We start from the raw sequence: 13993 nt of genomic DNA on the forward strand, positions 1-13993 counted from the left end.
CCAACGTTCGAATTTCAAAATATTTTCGAATTGCGTTGTTGACGACAAGAATTGAAAACAAAACTTGTCAGTCCTAAAACCAGCGAAGTGACTGGAGTGATTTAGAGCAACCCGTAGTTTTTTCCCCACTCGCTTATTTTTAAGGCGTGCCCGATCCAGTCAAGTAGTTAGAGATCAGTGGATGTCAATGATGTCATTAAAAAGGGAAGCAAACGTTAGTCTGAATTGCAGAACTCTTTAAAACCGCAGGTAGTATACAAGGAGTATGTAAGGAGCACGAATCCGCTAGTGGATGCCAGTAGCCTAAGTTGACGTACCTTTTATGTGTGGATGCCATTGTATATCATGAACTGTCTTGTTCTTGCTGAATTGTAAATCTGTGAATGATTGATACTCCTGTGAAAAAAGGTGATATTTTGATTTGATTTGATTCAACTCGAGATTTTTCTCTATGCAATAGCGAGTTTAAGCATGACAGAACGTTTATGTATTTACACTTTCGAGGAAGGCAGAGTGACTGTAGCGATTTGGAATAACCCGCATAATCAAAAATATCTATAAAATCGCGGACGCCAAAAGTGCTTGTTTCCTGTCGTCCTCAATAGATCAGGATCTAGACAAATTATCGTTTCCTTCGCTGAAAAACACCCATACACAAACTCCTGCGATGAGAACGGTAAGGGGAGGGTAATTTCTCCTTTTGCCTGGGGTGTTGTAACTAAAATTGTCGGATCAATTATTTGTTACGCAAATTTCGAGTATACTAATTCAAAACTGACGTCACGCAAATGTTCATTTCAAATATAATCTGACGTCAAAATTTTCATAAGCTTTAAGAAAATCTATCATTCAAATACAACTTTCAGTTTAATAATTCTGCTCTCCACAAAAACAGACGGGTACAGCAGCAGTATGGAGAGATTTTTGGTTCAGTGTGATGTAAGTTTATTATTATTATTTGATGCATTTGAAATAAGACTACAATCATGGTCGTAATATTTGAGAAAAAAGGGAAATCCACCGGGAAGTTTTGAAACCACAATCGATTTGTAAGTGCTCTAAAGTAGGTTCGAAGGGTTGAGTTCTAACGCTAGACTTAACACTTAGGAGCTTAGGATCTAACGATCCAAAAGTTCAAAATAGTCCAATAAGGCTCAGAATATAGCCTGGAAGTCTGCCAACCCCTCCCAAATTGAAATATTCGATTAAGTTAAAGAGATAGCCCAAAATCGACTTTCTCGCCAGAACTTTAAATCTTGAAAAATGTTAAAATAACCGGAATTCTCATTCTATTTCGACCATTATTGTAGGAACAATCATCTCCGTGATTGTTTGCGACTTTGTAGATTAAAAATCTTAAGCAAATTGTGCCCATTGACTTTTTGTGACATTTAGTTATCTCCTCAGGATATATATTATTACTTTATTCTTACTCTTATTCTTCTTACTTTTGAATTCAGGCTAGTTAGAGACTGAGCTTTAAGCTTTAAAAGTTTTTATTAGAAAGTCTCGTATTTGAACACATTTCTGTTAAAGTTTGTAATGTTTCACTTTGAGTTTGATATTTGTTTTTTGCACCGCGCTCTATTTTGTGCCAATTAAATTTGATATTTCGTGATCTACTCTAGGACGTCTAAAGGAGAGGTCGAACTTATTTTCTCGGTAGGCGCCCACTTTTACCGAAGTTCTTTCTTTTTTTCTCAGGGGCTTATACAGATTTTTTGTTTTGTAAAAATTATATTTCGCAGGTGATACTCAAATCCACAATATTTATGTACCTTAAGGTATGCTAACCCACTGTAAAAGAAATAATCCTTTATAAAAGAATAATTTTAGTCATACTGAGCCACTAATTACTCTATGAATAATGATTATTTTGAAGATACTTAGTTTCGGCGAAGAAAAAACATTTTGAAAAATTTTTCGCCGTAGATGGTGTATCTTTTACCGAACAATAAAAACTTTTGCGGAAAATTTTTGTAAATGCTTATTTTTCTCGAAATCTTCAAAATAGTGGTTTTTCATCAATTTTTCATATGGATTTTGCTTAAAAAAACAGTCATAACTTTTGACACATCTTTTTAGAAAAAGTTTGATTAAAAAGCAATTTATAAAGGCAATTTTTTGATAAAAAAATTCACTCCATTAAGAATTAGTGAATAAGAAACCAAAAATCAAAAAAAAAAAAAAAAAAAAAAAAAAAAAGGGTGTGGCGGCCACCTGAATCGGTGTCATTAGATCCGTCAGCTGCCGCACCCAGAAGAACAACAACAACCATGATGCTCACATAGATGACTGTAACTTTGATATCGCTTGTTTCCAAAATTAATTGATTGCCAGCAAAATTATTGAATGAAGTCCGCCATGGCAAATACTTGGCCATGCTGATGCTTTATGAATGTAACATCTTGACCAAATATTAAATGAAGTGGATCATGGCAACTACTTTGCGAAAGTGATGCTTTATATATGTAACGCCTTGACCAAATGTTCGCCATGGTGGTTTTCTGATTTTACCGTTAAATAATTCCAAGGATAACAAGTGTTAGTTTTGGACATTACACATTCCGTCTAAAGACTGCAAATCTACGGTTAATCTTCAATCGTTTAACAGAGTGACGTCACGTTGTCATTCCACTACGAAGACTTCCCATAATTTCACCCTCTGAAGCGGATTTCGATACCCAGCTGGCACACAGCGTTGTTTCAACGTTTATCTAACGTTCACAACGTTGTTTCAACGTTTATCTAACGTTCACAACGTCCATATAACGCTAGATGAACGTTGAAACATCGTTGTGTGCCAGCTGGGTAATAATGTGACTTAAAACAATGAGCAAAAGAAAGATCAGCCTCGAAATTCAAAATAACCCGACTTCCAGACCAGGTTTGTTAATTAATAGCCATTAATCACATTGTTAGTATTTACAACAATACGTATTCACAAAAGCCCTAGTTGCATGGTACATGGAATCGAATCTAATTCTAAACGAGGAGAAAGGTATGACGTCAAAGATTTATGTGACGTCAAATATAAATATATTTTTACAAAAGCAATGATTAGAATTCACAACTTTCTTGCAGCCAATCTTGAGCTAACTTACAACTTTTGAATTTGCAGAAATAAGAAAAGAATATAGAAATATTTGGTTCGTTGGTCTTGTATTCAAAAATTTTCAGGTAGTTTTTTTTTCTCTTGCAGTAAACATTTTAGTCGTTCAAAATGAACAAAGTTTGCCGAGTAGCATCAATAAAGTTCAATTTAAGTTCTTCAGGCTTTTGACATTGACTACTTACCCGGCTCTCTATTGGCATTATTATCTGTTATCAAGATTCCAATTAGAGAGAATTGATTGTATAAAGGCATGCCAGTGATATTAAAAAAACAAGGAGATTAAATACATTTCGAGTCGGACCCGTCGATTTCTCTTTGTTTTGAACATATTGTTTCAGCTCATCTCCAGTGTTTCTCCATAGGGGTTAGACAACGAAAAAAGTTAGTTTCCAAGGAAGGTCTCATCGCTCGAATTCACAAAGATCCATGCATTAAATGGACCGGGAGTAGGAAGACATAGAGATGGTTTCTCTGGATTTCATGCATGTAGGTCATGGAGGTCCATGCATTAAATGCAATGAGGAGCTAGAATCATACGATTTTTCTTTGTCTTGAGTATATTGTGCGATGTTTCACTGAAGGGTGTAGACAATGAAAAAGTTCCTGAGGAAGGTCTCGTCGCCGGATTCTTAAAGGTCCGTGCATTAAATGCATCAGGACTTTGAGATTCATTGCTACGATTTCTTTTTGCTTTGAACATATTGTTCCAGTTATTTCTGCGATGTTGCACTGAAGGGTTTAGAAAAAGCAACAAGCTCTCAAGGAAGATCTCGTCGCCGGATTCTCAAAGGTCCATGCATTAAGTGCACAGGCATCTGGGAACTTTCGACCAGGTCTCTCTAAATGAATTTACTGCTACGAGGTCTTTTTTCACTAAATGCAATGAGAAGCTAGAATCATAGGTACGATTTTTCTTTGAACCTGTCTTATCCAAAATCAATCTCTCTAAGTCGAGCTCATCTTTTGAATGGAAACTACTCACGACTGAGAGAATTCTTTGAGTGTGTAAGTCAAATAGTAAAAAATAAGTTCAAAGTTTCCAAACAGATTCCAATAGCATTATTAAAGCATGAGTCGAGTTTTCTTGGCTGAAATTTGAAGAAACGGTTTCTTTTCATGGAAAGTATTTCTCTAACAGCTCGGCCATGAAGGCTCGATGATGATACTTTAAGCTTAAGACGATTAGGAAAAAATGAGTTTCTTGGCTATCATGAAAGAGGCGGTTTCTTTTATGAGAAAGCTTTTCTTAAAGTTAGCCACGAGTGCTCAATGATGTATAAGCCAAATGACTTTAAGTCTAACACAATTGGGAATGTGGGAATGTCCTTAAAAAAAATAAAAAACGAGTTCTCTTGGCTAGCATGAAAGAGGCGTAATCTTTTTCTGAAGAGCCTCATCGTTAAGCATAAAGATCTTAAGAAAACTCAAAATCTTTAATTATGTCCAGGAAGAGATTCTAAAAGATATGGAATTCTGAGTTGAGTTTTCTTGGCTAGAATTTGAAGAAACGGTTTGTTTTTATGGGAAAGTAGTTCTCTAAGTTCAGCCACGAGGGCTTGATGATGTAATGACTTTAAGCCTAACACAATTAGGAATGTCCTTAAAAAGGATTTCTCTTGATTAGCATGACAGAGGCGTATTTTTTTTTCGTAAAATCGTTTTTTAAGTCCAGGAAGAGATTCTAAAAGACATGGAAGTTTAAGTTGAGTTTTCTTGGCTAGAATTTAAAGAAACGCTTTCTTTCATGAGAAAGCTTTTCTCTAAAAGTCAAGCCATGAAGGCTCGATGATGTAATGACTTAAAAGATGAACACAATTAGGAATGTCCCTAAAAAACGAGTTCTCTTGGCTAGCATGAAAGAGGTGTATTCTTTTTTACGACTCTGACATATCGATCTTTTATAACTGAAGTATTAGAGGAATTATGAATCTTCCGGCAAAACATAGCTAAACATTTGATTAATTAATGCAGGATAGAAATTCTGAAACCATAGAAGCCTGATTTGACTTTTCTTGGCTAGAATTAATAAAGACGGTTTCTTTTCATGAGAAAGCTGTGTTTTTTGAATTTTGCCGTGATGGTTTTAAGATACTAGGAATCTTCCGGCAAAGCATAGCCGAGTTCCACCTGGCTAGATTGGAAGAGCCTTAATCGTTACACATACAGATTAAGAAAAGTCAAAATCTTATGCTAGTCAAAGAAAAGGAAGTCTAAGTTGAGTTTTCTTGGCTAAAATTTGAAGAAACTGTTTCTTTCATGAGAAAGTCTTTCTCGAAGTTAAGCCACGAAGGCTCAATGATGTATAGACCAAAAAGAGGAGTATTCTTTTTCGTGAAATCGTTCTTAGTCCATGCAAAGATTCTGAAAGAGAGGGAAGCCTAAGTTTGGCTAGAATTTGAAGAAACGCTTTCTTTCATGAGAAAGGTTTTTTTCCAAATTAGCCACGAGGGCTCGATGATGTTATGACTTAAAAAAGCCTAACACAATCAAAGAATGTCCTTAAAATTTATAAACTTTAAGCATAACAAATTTAGGACTGTGCCTAAAAAAAGTAAAATACAATTTCTCTTGGCTAGTATGAAAGAGGCGTATTCTTTTTCGTGAAATTGTTTATTTACATGTTTTTTTTTTATAAGCATACAAAAATCCGAAAATAGGCTCAGAGATGCTTATGTCAAAGGCTTAATAAGGCTGAAAAATGCTCGAGGGGATGCTTAAATCTAAAGCATAAATTTAGGGAAATACTGAAAATCCGTAAAATTCCAGCTAAAAAAAGACAAAATCAGGAAAAAACATTTTTCGTAGGCTCAAGTAATGCTTGCCATATGCTTAATTTCTCCCCATATCTGAGCCTAGATATGCTTATAAGTGCAATGCTTATAAAAAAACATGTAGTCCAGGAAGAGTTTTAATTCCTAGGTTGAGTTTTCTTGGCTAGAATTTGAAGAAATGTTTCTTTCATGAGAAAGCTTTCTTCCAAGTCAAGCCACGAAGACTCGATGATGTAATGACTTAAAAAAGCTTAACACAATTAGAAATGTCCCTAAAAAAGCAAAAAGCAAGTTCTCTTGATTATCATGGAAGAGGCGTATTCTTTTTAATGAATGACTTCTTTTTTTATTGTAGCCACGATGACTCTATGACCAAAGACCTTTTTTGAGATTTTTGAAACTTCCGTTAGAGCGAAGCTGAGTTCCTCCTGGCTAGATAGGAAGAGGTTTGTTCACTTAATGAAAGTTTTTTTGTCTAAATCATCTGGGCTAAAATGAAAGTGGGACTCTCCTGGCTTAGACCAGCGGCCGAGGCAGTGGATTGTGTCACTTCGTAGGGCACCCCTTAGATCAGGGCAAATTTTTGATATTATGCTCCTAATAGGGTGTAGAATTGACAAAAAAAATTTGCCCTTCGAATCTCCTGCAGTTTTCGAGTGAATCGATTTTTAGTTAATCGATAGAACTTATCAAGGGTCCCCCCTTTACTAACGGTTTTTTCGGAGTCTGAAAATCAAATATCTGAGACTACCAACGGATTCAGCGTGAAAAATAGATAAAGAAAATGGGGTTATTTGTTAAGTTTCGACCACCTGGTGCCGAGAAATGGCATTTTTAAGGCGAAAAATCGACGTTTTTGGTGTTTTCCGATGACGTCAGCATTTTCCTAGGAGCATTTTCAGAAAAAATCATTCCCACAACTGGAAAGCCCTGAATTAGTAGTATCCAAAAATGGTATGGTTTGTTAACTTTCGATGTCTAGATCTCGAGATATTTTGGTTTAAATATTGAAAATTATCGATTATCGCAGTTTTTCAGCATATTTATCCACCTTAAAAATGAATTATCTCGAGATCTATACATTGAAAGTTGACAAACCATAACATTTTTGGATACTACTAATTCAGGGCTATCCAGTTGTGGGAATGATTTTTTCTGAAAATGCTCCTAGGAAAATGCTGACGTCATCGGAAAACGCCAAAAACGTCGATTTTTCGCCTTTAAAATGCCATTTCTCGGCACCAGGTGGTCGAAACTTAACAAGTAACCCCATTTTCTTTATCTACTTTTCACGCTGAATCCGTTGGTAGTCTCAGATATTTGATTTTCAGACTTCGAAAAAACCGTTAGTAAAGGGGGACCCTTGATAAGTTTTATCGATTAACTAAAAATCGATTCACTCGAAAACTGCAGGAGATTCGAAGGGCAAATTTTTTTTGGCAATTCTACATCCTATTTGGAGCATAATATCAAAAATTTGCCCTGATCTAAGGCGTGCCCTACGAAAACCATTTTTAAGGCCTTTTTTGAATCTCGGACGCTGGTCTAGCTAGATGAAAAGACGGTTTCTTTTCATGGTTGAGCTCTGCTATGATGGCTTAAAGATATAAAGAATCTTTCGGCAAAGCATAGTTGAGATCCACTGGCTAGATTGGAAGAGCTTCATCGTTACGCATACAGATTAGGAAAATTCTAAAATCTTTCGCTAGTTCAAGAAAAAATTCTAAAAGACACGGAAGTCTAAGTTGAGTTTTCTTGGCTACAATTTGAAGAAACGGTTTCTTTTATGAGAAAGCTTTCTTCTTAGTTAAGCCACGAGTGTTCAATGATGTAATGACCAAATGACTTTAAGCCTAACACAATTAAGAATGTCCTTAAAAATAAGTTTTCTTGACTAGCACGACAGAGGCGTATTCTTTTTCGTGAAAGCGCTCCTTTTTTAGTCAAGGAAGAGATTCTAAAAGACATGGAAGTTTAAGTTAAGTTTTCATGGCTAGAATTCGAAGAAACGGTTTCTTTCATGAGAAAGCTTTTTTCCAAGTTAGCCAAGAGGGCTCGATGATGTAATCACTTAAAAGCCTAACACAATTAGAAATATCCCTAAAAAAAGCAAAAAAAAGAGTTCTCTTGGCTAGCATGAAAGAGGTGTATTCTTTTTAACGAATAGCATCCTTTTTTATTAAGCCACGACGACTCTGACATATCGATCTTTTATAACTGTTTTTGAAGTATTAGAGGAATTAGGAAGCTTCCGGCAAAACATAGCTAAACATTTGATTAATTAATGCGGGATAGAAATTCTGAGCAGATTCTAAAACCATGGAAGCCTAATTTGGCTTTTCTTGGCTAGAATTTGAAGAAACGGTTTCTTTTCATGAGAAAGTTGTGCTTAGAGTTCTGACATGATTGTTTTAAGATACTAGGAATCTTTCGGCAAAGCATAGTTGAGACCCACTGGCTAGATTGGAAGAGCCCCATCGTAATGCATACAGATTAAGAAAAGTCAAAATCTTTTGCTAGTCAAAGAAAAGCAAGTCTAAGTTGACTTTTCTTGGTTAGAATTTGAAGAAACAATTTCTTTTCATGAGAAAGCTTTCTTCTTAGTTAAGCCACGAGCGCTCAATGATGTATTCTTTTTCGTGAAATCATTCTTACTCCAAGCAAAGATTCTAAAAGACAGGAGAGCCTAAGTTGAGTTTTCTTGGCTAGAATTTGAAGAAACGCTTTCTTTCATGAGAAAGCTTTCTTCCAAGTCAAGCCACGAAGACTTGATGATGTAATGACTTAAAAGAGAAGTATTCTTTTCCGTGAAATCATTCTTACTCCAAGCAAAGATTCTAAAAAACAGGAGAGCCTAAGTTGAGTTTTCTTGGCTAGAATTTGGAGAAATGTTTCTTTCATGAGAAAGCTTTCTTCCAAGTCAAGCCACGAAGACTTGATGATGTAATGACTTAAAAGAGAAGTATTCTTTTCCGTGAAATCGTTCTTACTCCAAGCAAAGATTCTAAAAGACAGGAGAGCCTAAGTTGAGTTTTCTTGGCTAGAATTTGAAGAAACGATTTCTTTCATGAGAAAGCTTTCTTCCAAGTCAAACCACGAAGACTTGATGATGTAATGACTTAAAAGAGAAGTATTCTTTTCCGTGAAATCGTTCTTACTCCAAGCAAAGATTCTAAAAGACAGGGAAGTCTAAGTTGAGTTTTCTTGGCTAGAATTGGAGAAATGTTTCTTTCATGAGAAAGCTTTCTTCCAAGTCAAGCCACGAAGACTTGATGATGTAATGACTTAAAAGAGAAGTATTCTTTTCCGTGAAATCGTTCTTACTCCAAGCAAAGATTCTAAAAGACAGGAGAGCCTAAGTTGAGTTTTCTTGGCTAGAATTTGAAGAAACGATTTCTTTCATGAGAAAGCTTTCTTCCAAGTCAAACCACGAAGACTTGATGATGTAATGACTTAAAAGAGAAGTATTCTTTTCCGTGAAATCGTTCTTACTCCAAGCAAAGATTCTAAAAGACAGGGAAGTCTAAGTTGAGTTTTCTTGGCTAGAATTGGAGAAATGTTTCTTTCATGAGAAAGCTTTCTTCCAAGTCAAGCCACGAAGACTTGATGATGTAATGACTTAAAAGAGAAGTATTCTTTTCCGTGAAATCGTTCTTACTCCAAGCAAAGATTCTAAAAAACAGGAGAGCCTAAGTTGAGTTTTCTTGGCTAGAATTTGGAGAAATGTTTCTTTCATGAGAAAGCTTTCTTCCAAGTCAAGCCACGAAGACTTGATGATATAATGACTTAAAAGAGAAGTATTCTTTTCCGTGAAATCGTTCTTACTCCAAGCAAAGATTCTAAAAGACAGGAGAGCCTAAGTTGAGTTTTCTTGGCTAGAATTTGAAGAAACGCTTTCTTTCATGAGAAAGCTTTCTTCCAAGTCAAACCACGAAGACTCGATGATGTAAAGACTTAAAAAAGCATTAAAACAATTAGAAATGCCCCTAAAAAACGAGTTCTCTTGGCTAGCATGGAAGAGGCGCATTCTTTTTCTGAAAGCGGTTTTCTTTGCGTTTTAGCCACGATAACTCTTTGACATTTCGATCTTTTTAACTGTTTTTTTTTTAAACTTAACAGAAAGTAGAAATATTTCGGCAAAACATGGCTGAGTTCTTCTGGCTAGATTTGAGAAAGGCCCATTCTTTTAATGGATGAGTTTCGTTTTTCTGTCTTAGTCATAATAGCTCTCTGAAGGTCATCATTAATATAGGTCTGATAGGTCGATTTTTAACGTTTTCGGGCAATTTCTGAAAGTAACTTTTTTTTCAATTGAGCATAACTTTTGATCTAATGAACCAAATTTAATAAATGAACCATCAAAATTTTTATCTTTTTTCTTTCCAAAGAAATAGGCATGGTTCTTGTAAAGTTTTTAGATTTCGAGAATATCAGTTTCAAAGAGCGAATTTTTTTTGTGGCACACTTGCTATATTTTGGAGGTTGAGACACATTATAGAAGATGATATTTAATAGAAGAAAGGTTTGAAAAAAAGCGTAGCTCTCCTGGCTAAATGGGGAAAAGCACATTCATTTCAAGAAAACGCAATTCAGTTTCTTTTCATGAGATAGTCTTTCTCAAAATTAAGCCACGAGGACTCAATGATGTGTAGGCCAAAAAGAGGCGTATTCTTTTTCGTGAAATCGTTTTTTAAGTCCAGGAAGAGATTCTAAAAGACAGGGAGGCCTATTCATTGAGAAAAGCACATTCATTTCAAGAAACGCGATTCTTCATACAGCCACGATGGCTCTACGCTGTATCACCCTTTTGCTGAGGTTTTTTCTCCTTGCTTTTTGAAAAAGGATTTTGGTACAGGCTTGGCTAATAAGTATTTGCAACAGTCCGTCTTCAAAACATTTACATTTTCATTTGGTTTCTCGAAATTCTCAACTTCAGTTGAGCTAGAATTTCAGAATGTTTGTGAGTTTGTCCACAAACTTTGGGGCAGCGTAGAGAGCGGAATAATTGGTTTACGGAGCTGAAATTTGACACACGCCCTCGTTATGTTAAAACTTAGGGGTAGTTTTTTCATTTTTTTAAATTTCGCTTTTTTTCGCGAGTTATTCTCATTTTACCGGGATTTTGCGCTTATTTAACGTCATAAAAGTCAAAATAATTGACGTCAAAAAATATTTTTCAGTTTTTTTTTTAGATTCATTGACGTAAAAATGAATTTATTGACGTCAAATATCATTTTTTAACTTTTCAACTGTCAATGCCTTAAAATTTTCTACTTGAATTTTTGCAATTTAGATATTTTATTCCGATTTTGGTTTATTCCTGAAATTGCCTACGACTGAGCCTTCTCTAATCCCGCTAAGTATCCATCTGGGTTTACAATTTAGCCCTGCTTTATTCCGAGTAACCATCACTTTTGGATTACAATTTTAAGCCTTCCCTAGTCCTGATTACTCATCACCCTATGGGTTTACGACTTAGCCTTCTCTCATTCCAATCACCATTCACCACGGGTTTACAATCGGCATTCTCTTATCCCTAGTACCCATTGCCCTTTTAAAAAAAGTGTTTACAATTGGGCCTTTCACACGTATACTGAAGTTGAGCCCAGTGCTTTAGCACGTTACAGTCTACAATAAAGGTAGAAAGAAAGTCTGATGTTAAAAAATTTATTTGACGTCAAATATTAAAAAAAAAAGAAATTTAACGATTTAAACAAATTCACTCACTCATCTCAAGCTTTCTTGCAGCCGCTCATATTGAGCTCATTTTGAACATCAACTGAAATTGTGTAAGTTTAATAGACTTCTTGCAAGTTTTTGGAAGTGTTGTTCTCATTTTTGGTGACTGAGGTTTTTTAATTCGAATTGTTCAATAATATTTTGGTCGTTAAGAAGAACACTTCCTTTTTGGGACTAGTACTTTTTACATCCGTAAAGGTATTATGCAGCAACATGCAAGGAGGCTAACAATTCGATACAAGGAATCCTCATGCATAAAATTAAAACTGAGTTCCCCTTGTTCAATTCAAAGGAAATTAAAGGACTTTTGTGGTATAGTGGTCATTGACCTTGGTTGGCGACAGGCGACTGGGGTTCGATGGGGATTCTTGGCAAGTGAATGAACCTTCGCCCGGGTCAACCCATGCCAGGGGAAGTGAGGGGAATTGGGTAGTCAGTTCAAGGTGCTGACGGGGCGCTAATCGAAAGCGTCTATATAGTTGTGAAAATGGGCCTCAAAGCCTCACGCGACTCAACCAAATAGAAATAGAAGTTGTATAAGCTACGATTGCTCCGGATGGTGTCATCCTTCAATAAAATTATTCGTAGTTTGTGAGAAAATAGAAAAGAAAGCGGATCGCTTCAAGAAATTGGGTTCTCGCGACCAGATTTGAAGAATTATTTTCATTCATTGAATCTAACTGCTTCATTCTGGTCATGACCCCAAAGAACACTGCATTTTACTATGATTATGTTCATGTTAATGGAAAATGAAAATGGAAGGGCTTTTGTTGCATAAGCCATAGTTGCTCCAATAAACTTATTCATAGTTTGTGAGAAAATAAAAAAGAAAGCGGATTGCTTCAAGAAATTGGGTTCTCGCGACCAGACTTGAAGAATTATTTTCATTCATTGAATCTAACTGCTTCATTCTGGTCATGACCCCAAAGAACACTGCATTTTACTATGATTATGTTCATGTTAATGGAAAATGAAAATGTAAGGGCTTTTGTTGCATTAGCCATAGTTGCTCCAATAAACTTATTCGTAGTTTGTGAGAAAATAGAAAAGAAAGCTGGCCTCTTCAAGAAACTCGGTTCTCGTGACCAGATTTGAAGAATTATTTTCATTCATTTGAGTTTCTACTTCATCCTGGTCATGACCCCAAAGAACACTTTATTTTACTATGTTTATGAAGTCAATTGTGTTACAACAAGTTGCTTGGTAATTTCGTTTTCTGGCTCAACTCTTTGGCATGAACGTTCAATGAACTCCAATCGCAATCATTTTAACGTGTTTCGCAATATATAGTTCTCAAATCAATCAAAGTCAATCATGGCAGGAGGTCTTGTTATCAATACTTTTGTTGTGTTTTTTGATACTCTACTCCCTGCCATGGAGGTTCGATAATTCTTTAGCTCCAAATGTTTTAACGTATTTTGCAAAATACATTTCTCAGAATATCATAAGTCCGTCATGGCAAGAAGTTTTGTGCCGTAATGTGGCTTGACTCTTTGGCATTAAAGTTCAATAAATTCTTCAGTGTGTAAGTTACTTGAAGATTATATCATGAAGTGAAGTGTTATACAAATACAATCCTCAACATAGCTCAAGTCACTCATGGCAAGATATTTGTGCGCGATACTTTTGCCATGAAAGTTCAATAATTTATAAGCTAAAGTTTGCTTCAAAAGTTGTTTTTAGCTAAAAAGCTGAAAAATTTTTCGACAAAGCTAAAGTCTGTCTTGCAAGTAGTTTTGTGTGCTATATTCACGAGTTTTGACACACACAGATATAATTAACTGACGTCAATTTCGAGGATTTGTTGTGACGTCAAATACTTTTATTAATCCAAAAAATTAGTTTTGCTTATTCGCACAAAACTTCATATGCATCAAGCTGCTTAAATCTCGGAGTTTTTGTGATATTTCTGTATTGAAATTATTTAAGTCGTGTTTTCGAAAAGTTTATTGCGGCCAACAATCACTACATATTTATAAGAAAATCCAAAACTTTTGAAGCCTTTGGATGTTCTTAATTTTTTTAATCTTGAGCCTAAAAATGCTCTCATGGACTTATGTTTACCATTTTGTGAGTATTTTTGTCCATTTTCTTAAGAAATTGGCTGTTTTAGAGTCCACAAAGCCTTAAAATGTTCTTAACTTGTTCTTAAAATTTTGGCCATCGAAGCCTTATGTTCTTATATAGTTTGGTCTTATAAAAAAACGGGTATTTTGTCAACAAAAGAAGACCTCGTTGCTAGAACTGCTGAACTTGTGCAGTAAATTCCAGAATTGGTTTTTCTACAATCCTTCAAGAAATGGGAAATTCCCCAGGAAGTTTTGAAACCACAATCGATTTGTAAGTGCTCTAAAGTAGGTTCGAAGGG

The 13993-nt window shown here is 35.5% G+C and overlaps 1 protein-coding gene across 1 annotated transcript in view; it reads right to left on the minus strand.

The window, feature by feature from the left end:
- LOC136817622 (dynein axonemal intermediate chain 3-like) overlaps window positions 1-13993 on the minus strand; it is a 156696-nt gene that overhangs the window by 91132 nt on the left and 51571 nt on the right. Inside the window, exon 8 of the mRNA XM_067073946.1 lies at window positions 318-396. Within this exon, the coding sequence (XP_066930047.1) occupies window positions 318-396 (79 nt within the window). The remainder of the gene's footprint in view (window positions 1-317; window positions 397-13993) is intronic.

Source organism: Clytia hemisphaerica, unplaced genomic scaffold, assembly GCF_902728285.1.
Source record: "Clytia hemisphaerica strain Z4C2 unplaced genomic scaffold, Clytia hemisphaerica genome assembly, whole genome shotgun sequence".
NCBI classification, from domain to species: Eukaryota; Metazoa; Cnidaria; class Hydrozoa; order Leptothecata; family Clytiidae; genus Clytia; species Clytia hemisphaerica.